The sequence below is a fragment of the Osmia bicornis genome, chromosome 11 (assembly GCF_907164935.1).
Source record: "Osmia bicornis bicornis chromosome 11, iOsmBic2.1, whole genome shotgun sequence".
Taxonomy (NCBI): Eukaryota; Metazoa; Arthropoda; class Insecta; order Hymenoptera; family Megachilidae; genus Osmia; species Osmia bicornis.
The window spans coordinates 2,326,319-2,342,485 of NC_060226.1; the positions used below are offsets into that span (position 1 = coordinate 2,326,319).

At 34.3% G+C, this 16,167-nt stretch overlaps 3 protein-coding genes and 1 long non-coding RNA gene across 10 annotated transcripts; 2 read left to right on the forward strand and 2 right to left on the reverse strand.

Moving 5' to 3' along the window:
- Positions 1-423: 423 nt before the first annotated feature.
- LOC114875800 lies at positions 424-1,938 on the reverse strand. 2 transcript variants are annotated; one of them, XR_006829924.1, is made up of 3 exons: positions 1,265-1,938; positions 864-938; positions 424-515 (listed from the first exon to the last, which is right to left on the reverse strand). It is a non-coding gene; the product is annotated as an uncharacterized LOC114875800 (long non-coding RNA). The 2 variants fall into 2 exon arrangements; XR_003789288.2 differs by having other exon boundaries at positions 864-1,030.
- A 306-nt stretch (positions 1,939-2,244) lies between these two features.
- On the forward strand, positions 2,245-5,565 carry LOC114875845 (SHC-transforming protein 1). Of its 3 annotated transcripts, none has more exons than XM_029186607.2 (11): positions 2,245-2,523; positions 2,779-2,904; positions 2,983-3,053; positions 3,141-3,201; positions 3,283-3,456; positions 3,533-3,696; positions 3,769-4,007; positions 4,090-4,245; positions 4,309-4,436; positions 4,515-4,625; positions 4,702-5,565. In XM_029186607.2, exons 2-11 carry the CDS (start codon positions 2,806-2,808, stop codon positions 4,834-4,836), a joined length of 1,338 nt encoding a protein of 445 aa, XP_029042440.1. In that variant the 5' UTR covers positions 2,245-2,523; positions 2,779-2,805; the 3' UTR covers positions 4,837-5,565. The 3 variants fall into 3 exon arrangements, with proteins under 3 accessions (XP_029042440.1, XP_029042441.1, XP_029042442.1); XM_029186608.2 differs by having other exon boundaries at positions 2,245-2,450; XM_029186609.2 differs by having other exon boundaries at positions 2,245-2,420.
- Positions 5,566-5,930: 365 nt separating this feature from the next.
- LOC114875847 (putative SERF-like protein) lies at positions 5,931-10,830 on the forward strand. 4 transcript variants are annotated; one of them, XM_029186614.2, is made up of 6 exons: positions 5,931-6,102; positions 6,825-6,936; positions 7,098-7,165; positions 10,070-10,223; positions 10,531-10,626; positions 10,742-10,830. In XM_029186614.2, exons 1-4 carry the CDS (start codon positions 6,096-6,098, stop codon positions 10,075-10,077), a joined length of 195 nt encoding a protein of 64 aa, XP_029042447.1. In that variant the 5' UTR covers positions 5,931-6,095; the 3' UTR covers positions 10,078-10,223; positions 10,531-10,626; positions 10,742-10,830. The 4 variants fall into 4 exon arrangements, with proteins under 4 accessions (XP_029042447.1, XP_029042445.1, XP_029042446.1 ...); XM_029186612.2 differs by having other exon boundaries at positions 10,537-10,626; XM_029186613.2 differs by having other exon boundaries at positions 10,537-10,657; positions 10,742-10,825.
- On the reverse strand, positions 7,684-15,905 carry LOC114875846 (putative glucose-6-phosphate 1-epimerase). Its single transcript, XM_029186610.2, has 6 exons — positions 15,785-15,905; positions 15,066-15,117; positions 10,982-11,040; positions 10,561-10,898; positions 10,111-10,419; positions 7,684-10,039 (listed from the first exon to the last, which is right to left on the reverse strand). Exons 1-6 carry the CDS (start codon positions 15,852-15,854, stop codon positions 10,031-10,033), a joined length of 837 nt encoding a protein of 278 aa, XP_029042443.1. The 5' UTR covers positions 15,855-15,905; the 3' UTR covers positions 7,684-10,030.
- Positions 15,906-16,167: the final 262 nt, after the last annotated feature.

A 16,167-nucleotide genomic window follows, 5' to 3' on the forward strand; every position in this document is an offset into this window, starting at 1 on the left:
TTAATGATACTTTTTGTATTAATTGATAAAAACAAAATTCTAATTTTTTCTTCCTCGACTTTGGTACCAATTAATTATTAAACATGCTTACACTTAACAACGACTCAAAAAAAGCAATAATAAATGTTAATAATTGATTATAATAAATTAAAACGTTACCAATTATATTATATACCCTTTACAAAATTATATTTCGAACCAATATCAATGGCGTCGTAACCCATGGCGCCTTTTTGAAATCAAATAAATATCTGTAACAAATAAAAAATAAAAATTTATGCAAATTAAATTTAATCAACAAATAAACAAACGATCGAAGTCGATAATTTATGCAAATTATTTAAATAAGTAGACTATGCGTACGTTTGTATTGCTTATACGGGAGCAAGACCTCAATACGTCTTCTCACTTCGAAGCTCGAGAGAGCAATGGCGAGACCTTCCTTCCCATCGTAGACCGGTCGGTACTTCGGCAACACTCGGCAATGTTCGGTATATTCTGCTATCGGCCGATACCTAAGCAAGTACACGAACACGTCTAACCAGGAACAATATTACGATGCTCAAGAAAAGACGTTATTAAATTAAAAACAGCAAATTGTGTGAAACAATATGAAAAACATTCGATAATGTTTAGGAACTTAACGATATAAAAGAGAAAATAATTCAGATTCTGCAGTTCCACTCTTATTGTACATTCCCGGCGAGAGCAAAAATTTTCAACTCATGTATTTGTGAAGAAAACGCCGAATTAATGTCAAAGATCAAGAATTCAAACTTCTCTTCGATGTTTCTTTCTGTTTTTTGTACTCTTAACACTCGATCGGCAATTTAATTTAGTATTTGAAGATAATTTAATCTTACCTGTTGCAGACACGTGCCAAACGGACGAAGCTTCGAGACGACTGTTGCACGCCACCACACTCCGCGCATTGCACCCTACAACGATAAACCTGATTGGTCGAAATGGAAGGACGCCATAATAGACGACCAATCACAGCCATTGGTAGAAACTTCGAACTGCTTTGAAACTTTAACATTAAAAGAACGTAAAGATTCGTTGAAAATTATCAACGCCATATTGAAATAAGGTCAAGATTAGTTTTTTCAATTTAAAGCACCGAAATATAAGAAAGAAGATAGAAAAATATATAAGTCATTAATAGTATTTAATAAATTATCATCATAAAAGCAGAATAAATGAGAAATATGTTATTTTAATTCGTATCTATATCGGCAAAATAGGGTATACATTTTCAGCTTACGAATTTCTCAAGGCAATGTGGAAATGATGTCAGAAATCATGACTCCGATCTTCTCTTCAACGTTGTCTTCAGTTTTTTGTAATTTTGATACCGAATACACAATTTAATATAATATTTTAATACTATTTAAAGCGATACAAGCGTCGAGACCGCTTCACACACACGAGCTGCGAATGATCGCGCGGTCGAACGCACAAAACGAATGAATTGCGCCCTACAGAAAAAATGAGGAACTAAAGTGCTCTGTTTTACCTTTTTGACGTCTTTCGCGAGTGAATAATGAACGAAATCGTAGTTCCCACTACTTTTCTAAACTAAATGTTAGTCTGCTGTTCATTTAGACATACGATTTGTAGAAGTGTTTATATTACGAATAAATTAACGCAGATGAGTCCGATCCGCCATTTTCTTGACCATTGACAGACATAAATTTCAATATTTTATAACTTTTTGACAATTTGAGTAATAGAAAGACCAGACTAACATTCTTTAGAGCCTCCTGAACACGTCCCTCGAGTTTCTTTGCAATCTGTTCAGTAATGACGACGTAATTTGAGAACTCATTTCTAGAGATTTTTCTAGGGACTGTCGGTAAAGTTTTCCACGCTTGCATCGCCTTGGGACTTGACAACACATTTTCAAAGCTAGTGATGATACAAATACATACATGCGTATGTATGTAGTATGTATGTACATACACTTCACCATCAATTGGATAAACTTAAAACATTATAACTATATATATTTCAGTAATACTATATGTTCTGTTTAATAAAAATAGAACTGTATATTTTTCATTAACTTATGCAGACATTAGTTTATATTTTTATGTAATTATATAAAACTATTTGTATTAATTATTATTGATAAACATTAATTGCTCTAGTTCAAAACTATAAATCTAGTTCAAAAACTATAGAAAAAAAGAAATATTATTGCTGATCAGATAGAAAGCATTATTGAATTATCGGTAATTTGTATTTGATATTTGTAAAATTTTGCAATAGTCAATGCTGCTAGGGATGTGACATGGAAGAAAAACAGACGACCATAAGTTTATCATATATAGTATATCATTTTAAGTAATGAACACCATGAAATGATTAAATAAATCAACCGCGTGTAATTATATATGATTCGTCTGACGATCTACGAGGTATGATCTCATTTCCTGGCAAATCATACGGTAATCGAAGTTTTCTTTTTCGCGTTAACGGAATATTTGTAGGCATTCGCATTCACTTGTCATCGTCGTAAGAGTATGTATCTCCTTCGATTGTAGTTCAAAATTAAGTAACTTTACTGATATTATGTAATAACAACATCTGTCGATAAAAAAATACAAATATATTTGAGACAATAAATATAATTTAGTTGAATGTATTGGTTTTTATTTCCAAGTATACGTGCACTTATGATGTATATGAAAGTTCACATGTTTGTGAGATAATATCATGTATTTGTAAAAAACTGCAATTAATATTTACTATAACACTGGAATGCCTGTTTTATAGGTTTACATGTGTGCATAGTATTTAGAAATGGCAACTGGAGGTAGTAGTTTTATAAGTAAACCAGCCAGAGGATGGCTACACCCTGATCATTTAGTGAGCAAAGAAGGAATCACTTATACTGTAAAGGTAAGCTTTTATTTCTTTATATTCTATTAAGTAATTACAATGATACCTCTACCTATTTATTTTTTGTATAAATTTCAGTATATAGGCTGTCTTGAAGTATATACGTCTATGAAAAGTTTGGATTTTGAGACAAGATCATGCGTTGCCAAGTAAGTCTTTTAACGTATATTTGGTCCATGACTTTGATGATACAAGAATATGAACTGAGATATTAAAAATAAATTAAATTTTTATAGAGAATGTATAAACAGAGTCTGTGAAGCGGCTGGATTAAAATCTGCAGATAAGAAGAGAAGGGTATTTATCTAAGATATAAAATATTTAGTTTTATTTTCTGATGACTTTTTAAATAGCACATTCTCCTTTTATATCATCAAGGTGGATAGAAAAGTATTAAGGGCAATAGCAGACAAGCCTCGTATGGAACATACAGGTGCTACAATAAATTTAACTATTAGCAGTTGCAGTTTAGCTTTGACTAATATAGAGACTGGATATATCATTGCTAAACATGAAATGCCACGTATATCCTTTGCTTCAGGTGGAGATACGGTAAGTTGTACTTGATAAAATTTTAATCTTGTATTTGCATTTAATGTAGACTTCAAATAGTTTTGAATTTGAATAGGAAATACTGGATTTTGTTGCTTATGTTGCAAAAAATATGCAAGAGTGGCGAGCTTGTTATGTATTGGAATGTGGAGGAGGACTGGCACAGGATGTAATATCTACTATTGGACAAGCTTTTGAACTACGTTTTAAAGAATTTCTTACTAAACCAGCTGCGCTACAGTAATTACAATGAAGTCTATTTCACAAGCTCCATTTTTATGTTCAGTTTAATATTCTTTTATTTTTTTACAGCCCTATGTTAAATGGCATTAGGGAAGCAGATAGAGATTACTATAATGATTTGCCAGGCAAAGTACCACCGGATATTGGTCCTCCCCCAGTGCCACCTTTACCAACTACCGTATCCACGTTACCTAATTTGAAACATCATCACTCTGGACAAAATCATACATCACGAGGCAACGCACAAAATTCTGGTTTACACGATACATTTTCTTCCAATCCTGATAGACATCACCAACAATGGGCAGGTATTGTTTACTCATTTTTGTTATTTCATTAGAACGTGATATCTATTTCTATTTAATAACAACATGGAAATTTACTATATAGAGACTGGTAATTTAATTGACTTAAATTCTGATGGAACACTAACATCTACAAATTTCAATATACCTCCAGAACATAATTATGTTAATGATAGCGTTATAGCTGCTACAAGAGAAAGTCATCGCGATCAAACATCACTTTTTGATGTCTTCGACATGCGTAAGTAATTTCAAACATAACATTTCACAAAATATGACGATTAATTTTTATTACAATTTATAGAACCATTTAGTTCTGCAATATCGGACATGAATAGATTAAGTCCACATTCTCAGAAGCAACAATTAAAACAAGAAATATGGTTCCATGGTAGCGTTAGCCGCGCTGAAGCAGAGTCTATGCTAACAAGAGTAAGGAGACGATATACAACTTTATTAACTCGATGTTGTATTAATTGTTTAATGTAAATATTCTAATGTGATCAACAGGACGGCGATTTTTTGGTTCGCGAATCTCAGGGCTCTCCTGGACAATATGTCCTTACTGGTATGAACAATAATACACCTAAACATTTATTGTTAATCGATCCAGAAGGCGTAGTAAGTATTTGAAATGTAGAATTTTGTGAAATATTTGTTATTTATCTTTGTATTAAAATTAAATTGTGTATTTCAGGTTCGTACGAAAGACCGTGTTTTCGATAGTGTAAGTCATTTAGTGAATCATCATTGTGACAATGTATTACCAATTATATCAGCAGACAGCGTTTTAGTACTTCGATATCCAATTCCTAGACGTACAACTAATTGATTTTTATAAAGCTACAATAGCGTTAAGAAATATGACTAAAGTTCGCATTCGGTATCGATTAACTACCATTAATATTTAATAGCAAAAATCGATACTGGATACGACACTTTTCATAGCAATTAAAAATTTCATGAATCATTACGACAGATGAATATAATTAAAATTCTATGAAATTATAAATATTTTTCTTTTCAAGAAATGAAAAATGATCTATTAACGATATTTTTCAGTTTAAAAAAATTCATTTGTTTATATAGGACTTCCAACGTATTAGTATGAGTCATGAATATATCTCAAAGTGTGCCACGATTTAATTTCTTAATAATAATTCAGTGGTTTTACTGACTAGAGTAAGATCATATCTTTAATTCTTTTTATATAACTTTACCATGTAGATCATGGCTTTTTGTGAAAAATATTTGCATGATTTCACTCATTTTATGTTACATAGTTTGTAACGCAATTACATGGGAAAGATACATATTTTTCCTAATTTTTTAATGTCCTCGCAATGTGGTATTTTACTTCGATATCGAATTTGTAAATTAATATTTTATTGTAATATCAACGTTAATAGAATGATATATTTATAAAATTGCTTCGAAAAATATATTAATTCAACTGAATCTTCGTACTTTGTTTCCAGCAAAATACTTGAATTATATTTTGAAGAAACTGAATTTTGTACTTTTGTATTATGTACATGTAAAAATATTTATTGTGCTTATACATAACATACTGTAATATATTTAATATGAAAAATATATAAATTTACATTTTATACGATTTTGAATAGAAACCATACCTGCGAATTAGTTTTCGTTCGTGCTGCGTGCGCATGTTTACTCGATCGGCTCAAGCGTGCTTCTTCTGCGTGAAACAGGTATCGTTGAACAAATAATAGAAAACTAACCGGAAAGTTCTACTCTGTAGTACTAATTACCAACGAAATGGATAGGATTTACTGCTTCTATGAATGTAAACACTGTATTAAAAATACTTAGAAACCTCGCACCAAATAAAAAAGAATATATGAATTCCCCGCACTTCTTGATGAGAGTCCTTTCGCGAACAACTTCGCACTGTTGCCCCCCATTCTTCAGTTTCCGGGAGACAAGTCAGACGACACGCGATTTATTTTGGTTCGGAAATTAGTCAGCGATCGCAGAGAGGGGAGGCGGGCGAACGTGTTTCTTCATAACATTTGTTTGGGGTTAAGTTCTGAAGTACTTGCTTATCGGAGATCAAGAACTAAAAGAATGACCCGTAAGTTATATTTCGTAGTATAACCTTTGTTGTGGTACGTAGAGCGGTTAAAAAAGAACGAAGAAAATTCGAAACGGTGTGTATATCGTGTCTGCCATTTGTCAATAACTAAGGTCGAAGATACCGCGTTTAATTGTACATATTTCCTTTTGTGTTATGTTATTGTTTGGTTATCCATCATTTTTATGTATTTGTTTATAATAAAATCACATTTCTATTGATTTTATGAGAATCATTGCATTTTCATTTTCATACGACCGAAATATTTCTCTTCTTCCCTCTTTATATGTATATTTTTCATAATTTTTAAATCGTTGACATTTTGCTGTATGATCTCGTACTGTATATGTTGTATTCTTCTCATTTCCTTGTAACGAGCATTGTATTTTATAAGTTTAATTAACATTTTACTTCGTTATTTAGAGTTGGCTGACTTGAAGTATCATATTTCAGCTGCTGTTATAACTTTCTATTTACAATAACATCACATATCTTTTTTATTGTATAAGAACAGTATTTAATGTATAACTACAAATTATAATTTATGTTTCTTCGCTCAAGTCGAAATTGTGAAATAAAATTTCATTAATTAGATGTTAAACACAACATTGTATGTATATATTTGGTATCCCATGTTTAACCTCAACACTTCAATGTTTGTAATGTTCTTAGATCATGTGTATTGAAATATATGCAAAATAGTTTCTGTTTCTTTCATGTAGGAGGGAATCAGCGTGAATTAGCACGAGCCAAAAATATGAAAAAAACCACAAAAAAAGCAGCAGCTGAACAAGACAGTAATAAAGGTCTCTCTTTGGAACAGCGGAAAGCACGGTAATAGATAATAATTACATGCAATGAATATAAAATTTGAAGAATTATTCTTTTATTGTTATAAAATAGAACAAGTTAGTATAAACTTTGTGTAAGATGTTTAAATAAAATAAATAATGAAATTAAAAGATGGCGAGGTAGAATTATTCTTGTTGTTTCAGAGATGCAGAACGTATGAGAGAAAAACAACTTAAGAAACAACAAGATCAACAAGAAAAATTTAAACAAGGTACAAGATAATTCCTTCCATAAGACATAAATGTTTTGACTGAAATAATAAATTAAAGTTTTAAATATGTTTTTAAAATTCCTGGTTGTAAGACATCAAAGTTATGCTTACTGGGAATGCATAAAAAATTCATAGTGTATTTGATCATAGAAAATATCTACAGACTGTGCTACAGTATATATTACAATCTTATTTCAAAATAATCGTGTCGTTTACATCCTACTCATAATAATAAAATATAGTCAAAGTGTATAAAAGTATTGTTAATAATTAAATGGAAATATGCACTTGACTTGTCCATCTAGACATAAGAATATATAAGTAATTAAATATGAAGGTATTTGTAGTAGTAATTTTTAATTTGTAAATTCAAGCTTTCAGTTATTTAATATGTTGTATAAGTAATTCTAATAAAGCATAATATGTCAAGAAGATACATATTTTTGTCATTCTTGTAATAAATTAATCAATGTTTAAATTTTATTTTCATTTCATAAGGGCATTTATTAAAATAAGAATAAAGTTTATAATCTTTATTGCACTTTCCCAAAGAAGAATACAATTTCATTATACGACTTTGTTATGAATTGAGAACATTGATATAGGTCATAAATGTCTATAATATCAAGTTTAAGACAATAAAAGTATAAAATTTTGTAATGCATACATATCACTTATTTGGAAACAACATCTTATTGTTAGTATTAACATGGGAAAGAAGAAGCGATGCTTAATGTCATACACAAGCATGCTGTGTAATTTTTAAGAAAATAAAATAGTTTTTTTCCGCTTGTTTTTGATTACATAAAACAATTTTTATTTATGAATATGGTAAGAGAAGTTAATTGATTACTAAAAAGAATGACAAATTATAGGGATTTATAAAAAGCTCACATTTGAGTTTGGACTTTACTACCAAGTTGTAATTGAGTACCTATAGAAAAAGGAAAAGTATAATTAAACACAACGGGAATGTGTATTATTCAGATATACAAAAACGATACATTCATATCCAGTTTTTGTCTAAGATGCTCCATTAAACGGTTTCATGTTTCATACTGCACTAAGTAATGGATATTTCTAATTGCTTGATGTTATACACCTTGGTTAAAAAACCTATCATATTGATTATACCTATACAAGAATATCTCAGTAGTACAGTACAGAGATAACTATTAGAATTACAATTTTTAATTAAGTTTCCTAAACATATTATTGAATCATGATAAATGTTGGATAGTTTTTGAAGATTAGAGTGTAATAATTTAATTAATCTGTAGAAATTTTCAATAGTTAATGTAGATCACGTTAAGTTTGAGAAATGTAATAGAAATATAAAAATCCTATTCATTCACAGAGCAATATGTTAATAGATGTATGTATTTAATCCGTATGTATGAAAAGTTTAATTTAAAAATACAAATTAAGTGTATAAAGAAACGTGTGTTCTGCTTCAAACAATCAAGATATTCTTTTTATACTATAATATAGATTTATACTCTGATCTTTTTATACTATCATAACATGTACAATTATTTGAATGTTAACGACTGGATAGGAAAATGTAAATATTTTCTATAATCGATTTTGTTGCTATAAAATCAGTTAATGAATACAGCGCTAACACAATATCTTTACAAATGTTTAGTATACACATTTTTATACTAATACTTAGTATTGTATGGTATAAATATTTACTTGCACCTGTTTTGATGATATATACTATTGCTGTAAGATTTTATTCCTTTACACGAAAGAAGGTGAAGGTCGCGTATTTGAAAACTTACAAAAGTTTCTTTCTGCTAAAATTGAGATAAGAATAATAATAATAAGGAAAGTTAATTAAACTTAACTATTAAAATTACTACATATCATTATGGCTTTCTACTTGTAACATTAGCACCATAACCATACTGTTTTAAGTGCTTAATGTAAATTCAATAACATTTGTTATTCATATTTTTGAAACACTTGTACAAGTATTTCTGTAATTGCACGCTATATGAGATAATAGAATTTAAAATTATTAGTAACACAGTACGATACATGATAATTAAAAGTATCTCTTTGTGCAATAACGAAGGAAAGAAATTGCAGTTTATCAAAGAAAAAAACGGTAATTGTTATTAAAACTATTCAACCTCTCTATTAACAATCAGCAAAATATCAAAATTCACTATTTATCATGTCTTTTAAAATACGCCTACAAGATGCATTTTCTTTACATTTAATTTCGTTGCACAATAATACTATCAGGCAATGAAAACTAACAAAATGAAGTTCATTCTAAACATTTCTTTAAAGTAATAATACTTGCATCTTCATCAATTATTCTGTTTTCTGATCAATTGTTTTTGTTCAACATGAAATTTAGGTACTTACGTATTATAAATAATCAACTACAATCCGTGCAATTAGGATCAAAGTTACTAATACCAAAAATAATAAGAGAGAAAATAATGGAAGCGATCAAGTATCGAATAAGCGTCTCTTTTCCATTCGATTTTCAAGATACCGTTTTTAGAGATTAAGAGAACATATAGTGCAAGTTTGAGCGATACAATGCGCGTGCAAATGCGACGGATATGTTGAAGATGACGGTGGTAGTGATAGTGGCAGTGACAGTGATGGTAATGGTGGTGGTGGGGGTGGAGGTGGTGGTGGCGGTGATGATGGAGGTGGCGGTGTTGGTGACGGCGGTGGTGGTGGCGGCGGTGGAGGCGGTAGCGGTGACGATGGTGGCTGTGGTGGCATATACAACCACCCGGCGTTAGTTGACCAAACAGTACCTGATGCGGAGGAGATCGGGAGCAGCGAGTTTCCATTATTTACGGCTGTTGTGTGTGACATTGATCCACCCTCTACTCACATTACCTAAATTAAATGAATTGCATTATTTTACAGATCTGTGACGGAGGTTCCACATACATGAACAAGTATTCTACCTGTAAAATCTGACTGGCCTCGAAGGCTGTTCCTGGTAGTAATATGACTGGGCTGCTAACGTGTCCACTTTCAACGCATATCATGTTTGGAAATTCATCATCACCAAAATCGGGTATGTCTCGAGCCTTTTCTTGCCAAGGGTTCCACACCACCGTGTCGGGAAAATTATATTTTTGTACTCGCATTTTCCTACCGGACACAACGTTAGTAATTATGTGTTCCGGTTGTGTATTTTGGTAAATTCTATCTGTCCATTCGCATACGGTCACCACGTCGCGACCCTCTTGAAAGATTTGATTGTCCCTTGTCTACAGGCAAAGAATACCTCGTTTACTGAACTTCATTTGTTAAACGAAATTTACATGTAACATACACTTATCTTCTACCTAAAAGACATTCGATCAAATTGAAATATTAAGTTACAGAATACTGGTGTTGGTGATGGGTACCTTATCGATAAATGTGCAACCATGGAGGCCTGTTATCTGGCATCGTCTAACGTCCGGCACCTTAAAGTAGGTGTGCAGCAACAAATTGAAACTAAACGTATGATCTTTACTGGGATTGTATATACCGATGTTGAAATGTAATTCCTTCTCTCGAAGAATTAGCCTGTACGTTAATTTAAAGGGATAATTCCACATCGACCGAGTGAATTCACTGTCCATGATGGAGAATATTGCCTCAACATCCCCGCTGGGCAACCGTTCAGGTGACTTCTCCACGTTCCAACGTACGATCCTGGCGAAACCATGAGGTGGTCCAAACGTCCATGCTCCAAATTGCGCTGAACCGTTCAAAAGTACACAGAAAATTATTTACAGGCTAATTGATTTCACTAAACTATTTGATTTTCCTGTAGGTACTCACGGAAAACAAATGGAATGCCTCCTCTAATTGCCTTTTTCCCATCAAAGACGGCCTGCTTACTGAAATACAAAAACACTTATCATTAATCAAACATGAATAATATCTCATATATTTATGAAAAATGATACTGAAACGTTAGATAATTTTCACTTTGATGTCCATCATAGTGAAATGAGTTAATAACAAGATGTTAACTCGAAAACGTTCCACCTATAAGCGCATTTTACTCTGTACAGGCGAATGTATTTTACAACTGAACAGCGTAATCTATTTTCCTGAATACATAAATCGTGGAAGGTGGAGGTAATCCCATCCGTTTGCACGGTCTCCTCGAGCAAATGGAATACAGTAAGAGAAAGACAAAGAAGAAAGGGTTTGGGTGATACCTACTGAGAGAGAGAGAGTGATAGCATCGGGGTAAAGGGAGAAGTGAACGGAAGGTCGAGTTAGGCAACAGAGGGTGAAGAAGGGTAGAAACGAAAGAGAGAGAAAGCCGAAGGGTGGTGGTAGAGATGGTGGAGGTGGTGGAGGAGGAAGAGGAGGATATACCAGCACGAAGTACGACGCGGCGGTAGGAACGCGGCTGACGCCAAGCAAAAACGATCGGCGTTGTCTGCCATGCTTTTTGCAGGCATCATAGTTTCCAACCTCTCTCCTCGTCATTTCTGGCTGCTGTTATCCCCCGTTGCTACTGCTGCTCTGCTGTGTTGCTCGTAAGCGGTAACCGATTCTCAACCTGCTTCAACGGCTGGCTATTCTTTCAATAAAATACCTTCCATTTTGAACGATATCGAGTAAGTCGTCATAGGAGGACCGTGTATCAAGGTAATAAACAAGAATATAGAGTGTTCCAATAAAATGTAACTGGGTACGCTAATGGACCAATACATTAATAATCTGTAATCAGGCATTGCACTTGGACACATTTTATTTTAGGAACACCTTTACACCCTGATGTTTTATAGCGGTCCTCCCTTATCGGGAAAGATTGGCCAAAGAGATATTTCATCCTTTCTCACATTTTTCACTGGAATTGCCGCAGTTGATCCTCTTTTCTTCTTTATAGAACGCGAGGTAGGATGGTCCTCTCTTTCTCTCTCCTTCTGCCTTTTTTTTTCACAATCTTTTTTCCTCGATCTTGACATAAACAGGAAGCAATTCCTGATTTAAATTCTAATTAAGGCTGTAGTAATAAAAGGTCCAGATGAAAGGGAAGGCACCCGGTATACACGTTGAAGTTCACTGCTTCAGACTTTAGCGCAACCGAGAGTTTTTGCTTTATACTCCAGTTAGAACCAGCTACTGCTCCGGTAGCTACGTGGTGATGTACGTATTACGAATAGTTTCATGAAAATTCAGTGATATCCTTCTGTTTATACGTTATTTTCACTGTTATTCAAATGATTGAAGTTCAAACAATTATCGGTATCATTTGAGAACGAAGCCGCAAGGAGAGCTCCTTTGTGACGCAGTGACTGGAACAAGGACACCCGTTAGATACCGAAGGTACTTGCTCGTACCACTGACGAAGCTAATAGTTTTTGTGTTTACCCGGTTTCAATGGTAGAACCGCGGCAACAACAGCAACAGCAGCGGTAACAGTGGGAGATGGCTGCAAGGATTGACAATACACTTCCCCTCCTGGACCTCGCACCATCCCTATGCTTGTTTCCTCGCTCGCTGGAACTTTGTTTAAATAAGACCAGCAAGAAACAAACCTATTTATACTAGGTTAGACACGTTTACAGCCAGGATAACCGTAGCCATTCCTACTTTTGCACTTCACAGTTTGTGCAGTTCCCTCGGAAACTCCCGGAGTCCTAACAGCTGCTGGCGAACGAGGATATTTGTTGCGAGAATATTGAATCTTCTCGTTATTTCCATTGGAATAGTTCGGTTGAAAAATCATTTCGAAATCGGGATCATCTGCACGAGTTTAACTCCACCCGGTATAATACCACGATGGGTTATAAGCTCGACCGTAGACTAATGATCCCAGAGTCTGCGGTTTTTGCCGACATTCTACAAGATTCCCATTCAACTGGATTCTGTTCTGAAGGCTCCCTGGCATCATTTTCTGTCTACATAACACCGTCAAGCCGCACACTCTTGCAGTTTTAATATTCATACGTGTGTCGTATGAAAAATTATGTAACCGCTGTTATAGTTACAATATACTTGCTCTACTTTTAAATGATGGATCTATTATCGACGAATCATTGAATACGAATATAAATAGAATTTGGGCTACGTCGGGAGAAGTCGGGTATTTAAAAAGCCTTCTTAAGTCCTAAGCCTTAGGCGACTAGACGATCAGCTGATCGAGTGACCCTAAATACCTGCACTCGAAAAAAGAAAAGGAAGACGAGAGTAGATACAGAGTTTTGAAATTTCGAAATATCCATACCTGGCACAAAGTACGATAATATGGATCACGGTAGAATAATCCAGAGTGTTAATTACCTTATTATGCCATCTGAATAACAAATCACACTTGGGCGAAATCTGTTCAAACGATAAAGAGAGATCATCCACGGGTTATCCGTAATGGTCAACGGAAAAGAAAAAGGAATTTCCCGCTGTTATCTTGTTCCAAATGCTAAACTAAGAATATAATCCCTCCTTTTTTTTTAAATATTTGATAAGATGTTAATGAGTGGAAAAAAAAGGAAAATGAAGTTCGTGCGAAATATTGAATTAATTCATAAATCAGCGCTTAAACGGTCAAGTGTGCCGTATAAAGAGATCCATATCAAAGCGGACATACCGACAACAGTCTTTTTCACGGAAATTGAAGTAAATTACAAGCAATGCTTGCCTCTGACCGTCATACCTAACCCAGACCGTCATTGTCACATATACCTTCATGATGGTTTCATTTTCCTCTACGAATAATAGACATAAGCGTAACTTTCAAAATTAACTATTCATACCCTTGATAATAATTAGAGCCTGAGGGGAGCTTGGAACGCCCCTTTTACGGTGACGATGAATTTCGATAGAAAATATAAGCGATACGTTTGCATGGGAATAAAGAATCGAAGAAAGAGAAACAGGTGGTCCCGACAGCGGCTTTACAGTCGAAAGAACGGATGACTGGCAACTGGCGAGGGACCCTGAACCTCGTGTAAAAGGTATGTACTGGTCCAGAGCGCCCTTGCCTTCGCTTCGTCAGTTTTTTCATCGTCTGCTCTCGGACTGCCGCTTTTAAAACGAACGTCACAGGCACCGCGTGCTTTTACGCGGTTCTTTTACAGGAGGTGTGCATTTATGTCTTATACGTTACGTATATTGTACGTATAAGAGTACGTCTTATAATTAATCCATAGCTCGTACGAATAACGAGATTCGGTGGATGAAATGAATTACTGTCGCTTATGGACTTATCCGTAACTGGGATGGTGGTCAGGAGGAAATATGATGAAATCCACAGGACCCTACGGAAATTTATAGGAAAAAGATAGTATTGTGGGTTCAGGAGAAAAAGTAATTAAATAAAAATAATTGGAACATGATAGATTCCATCTGACCAATTACAGGTTAACAAGGAAAGGATCCCAACTGTCCGACTTCGATTTCGACGAGTGTTTTTTAATACATCGATGGCCTCACATTTCGTAGAATCAATGACCCTTGTAATTACTTCTTATATTTTTGTTACCTTCGATTAAAGGATAGAGATACTTGTTTCGAAATGGTAAAAATTATAACAAGGGCAATACTTTTCTTCAAGGTCACATCTTCCGGAGCCACCAAGATCATCGACATTTTTGCTATTGATAAAAAGATAAATATCATCGATGAATTCGTACAGGAATTGAATCCAAAGGAAAATAAACATTAAAGTATCATTGAATTAAGTAACATTCCTAAGTTCAATAAACTTGTGAAATTATCTGTTACCGGACCACTGATAACCCACGTTGACTTCAAGATAAATTGGATCATCAAAAATGGCAGGGTATTAGTGATTTGAGAAATATGAATGACACTAAGCTGTGCATCAGATATAGAAAAAAAAATATATAACGAGGATACGCTTAATTAAAAAAAATAGAAATACAAATAGAAAAGATGAACTTACCTAACAAACAGTTGTTCTTGATTATTCACTCGCCAGGACACCACGGTGGCTCCTAGAAAATGTAAAATTTCAATGAAAATCTAAATTCACACCGAATTTAACCGTACCGCCGCGCACGCGTATCATCCGCACTCGAAATTTAAAAAAAAAAAAAAAAATAGAACTTCCGGCGTGTTTACAAGGATACTACCGTGACTAAACGGAACGTTCGTCGAGAACGCGTAAACAAATAAACAATGGAAATGTTACATAACATTCAACAACATTATATACAATACACAGGGGATAATATATCGTAGATAACACATTGCAGTGTTCTCGAAGATGTTTAACGAAGCGAGGACATAACAATCCGCGATTTACGTACGAGGACCGCACAAAAAACTGGAGGTTAGGCTTTAGTTAAGGCGCGCACGCACTTCGTCTTCTTGAAACAAAATAAAATAACGTCGTCCAGATCTGGGAGCGGTTAAAACGGTTATATATTACTGTACAGTTCGATTCCTCTTGCCACTTGGTTAACTAGATTTTTTTTTAACCGTAACCGATGATGTGGAACATAACGTGCCGAGATAAAAATCTGTTCGGTGCGAAAATATCACATTAGTGTATTAAGTATGTATTCGTAGATTGTTCCAAAGAGATTTCGAAGAGAATTTAAGATGCCAACTCGCAGATCTGGTTCGTTTGTAGTAAGCCCCACGCGCGCACACACATACCGTGTAAATTAATCGTGCAGGTGGTATTGTTGCCCCTGTCGAGCACGACAACGCTGGTAGCCGCTGCCATGTTTGAATCGTGAATGCGGCGCCGGTTCCTCGACCGACGCAGTCAACCTTTGTTCAATGCCCCTGGTTCTTCCCCCACCCAGGATATTTGTTACTCTTTACACAAGTCATTCAACATTGAGTGCCATCTCGAAACTGCATGCGGAACCTTGCGGAGAAACAACATCTCCGTCGATAAATTTCAACCCCTAAACAGAGGGTGCTTTTAGTGCGGGAATTTCATTGCGAAACGTACGTTGTAAATTTGTAGCAATAAGACTGATTTTTTTGGAAATAATGCGATAATTGCTTCTTGTTTATACGCTCCTATCCCT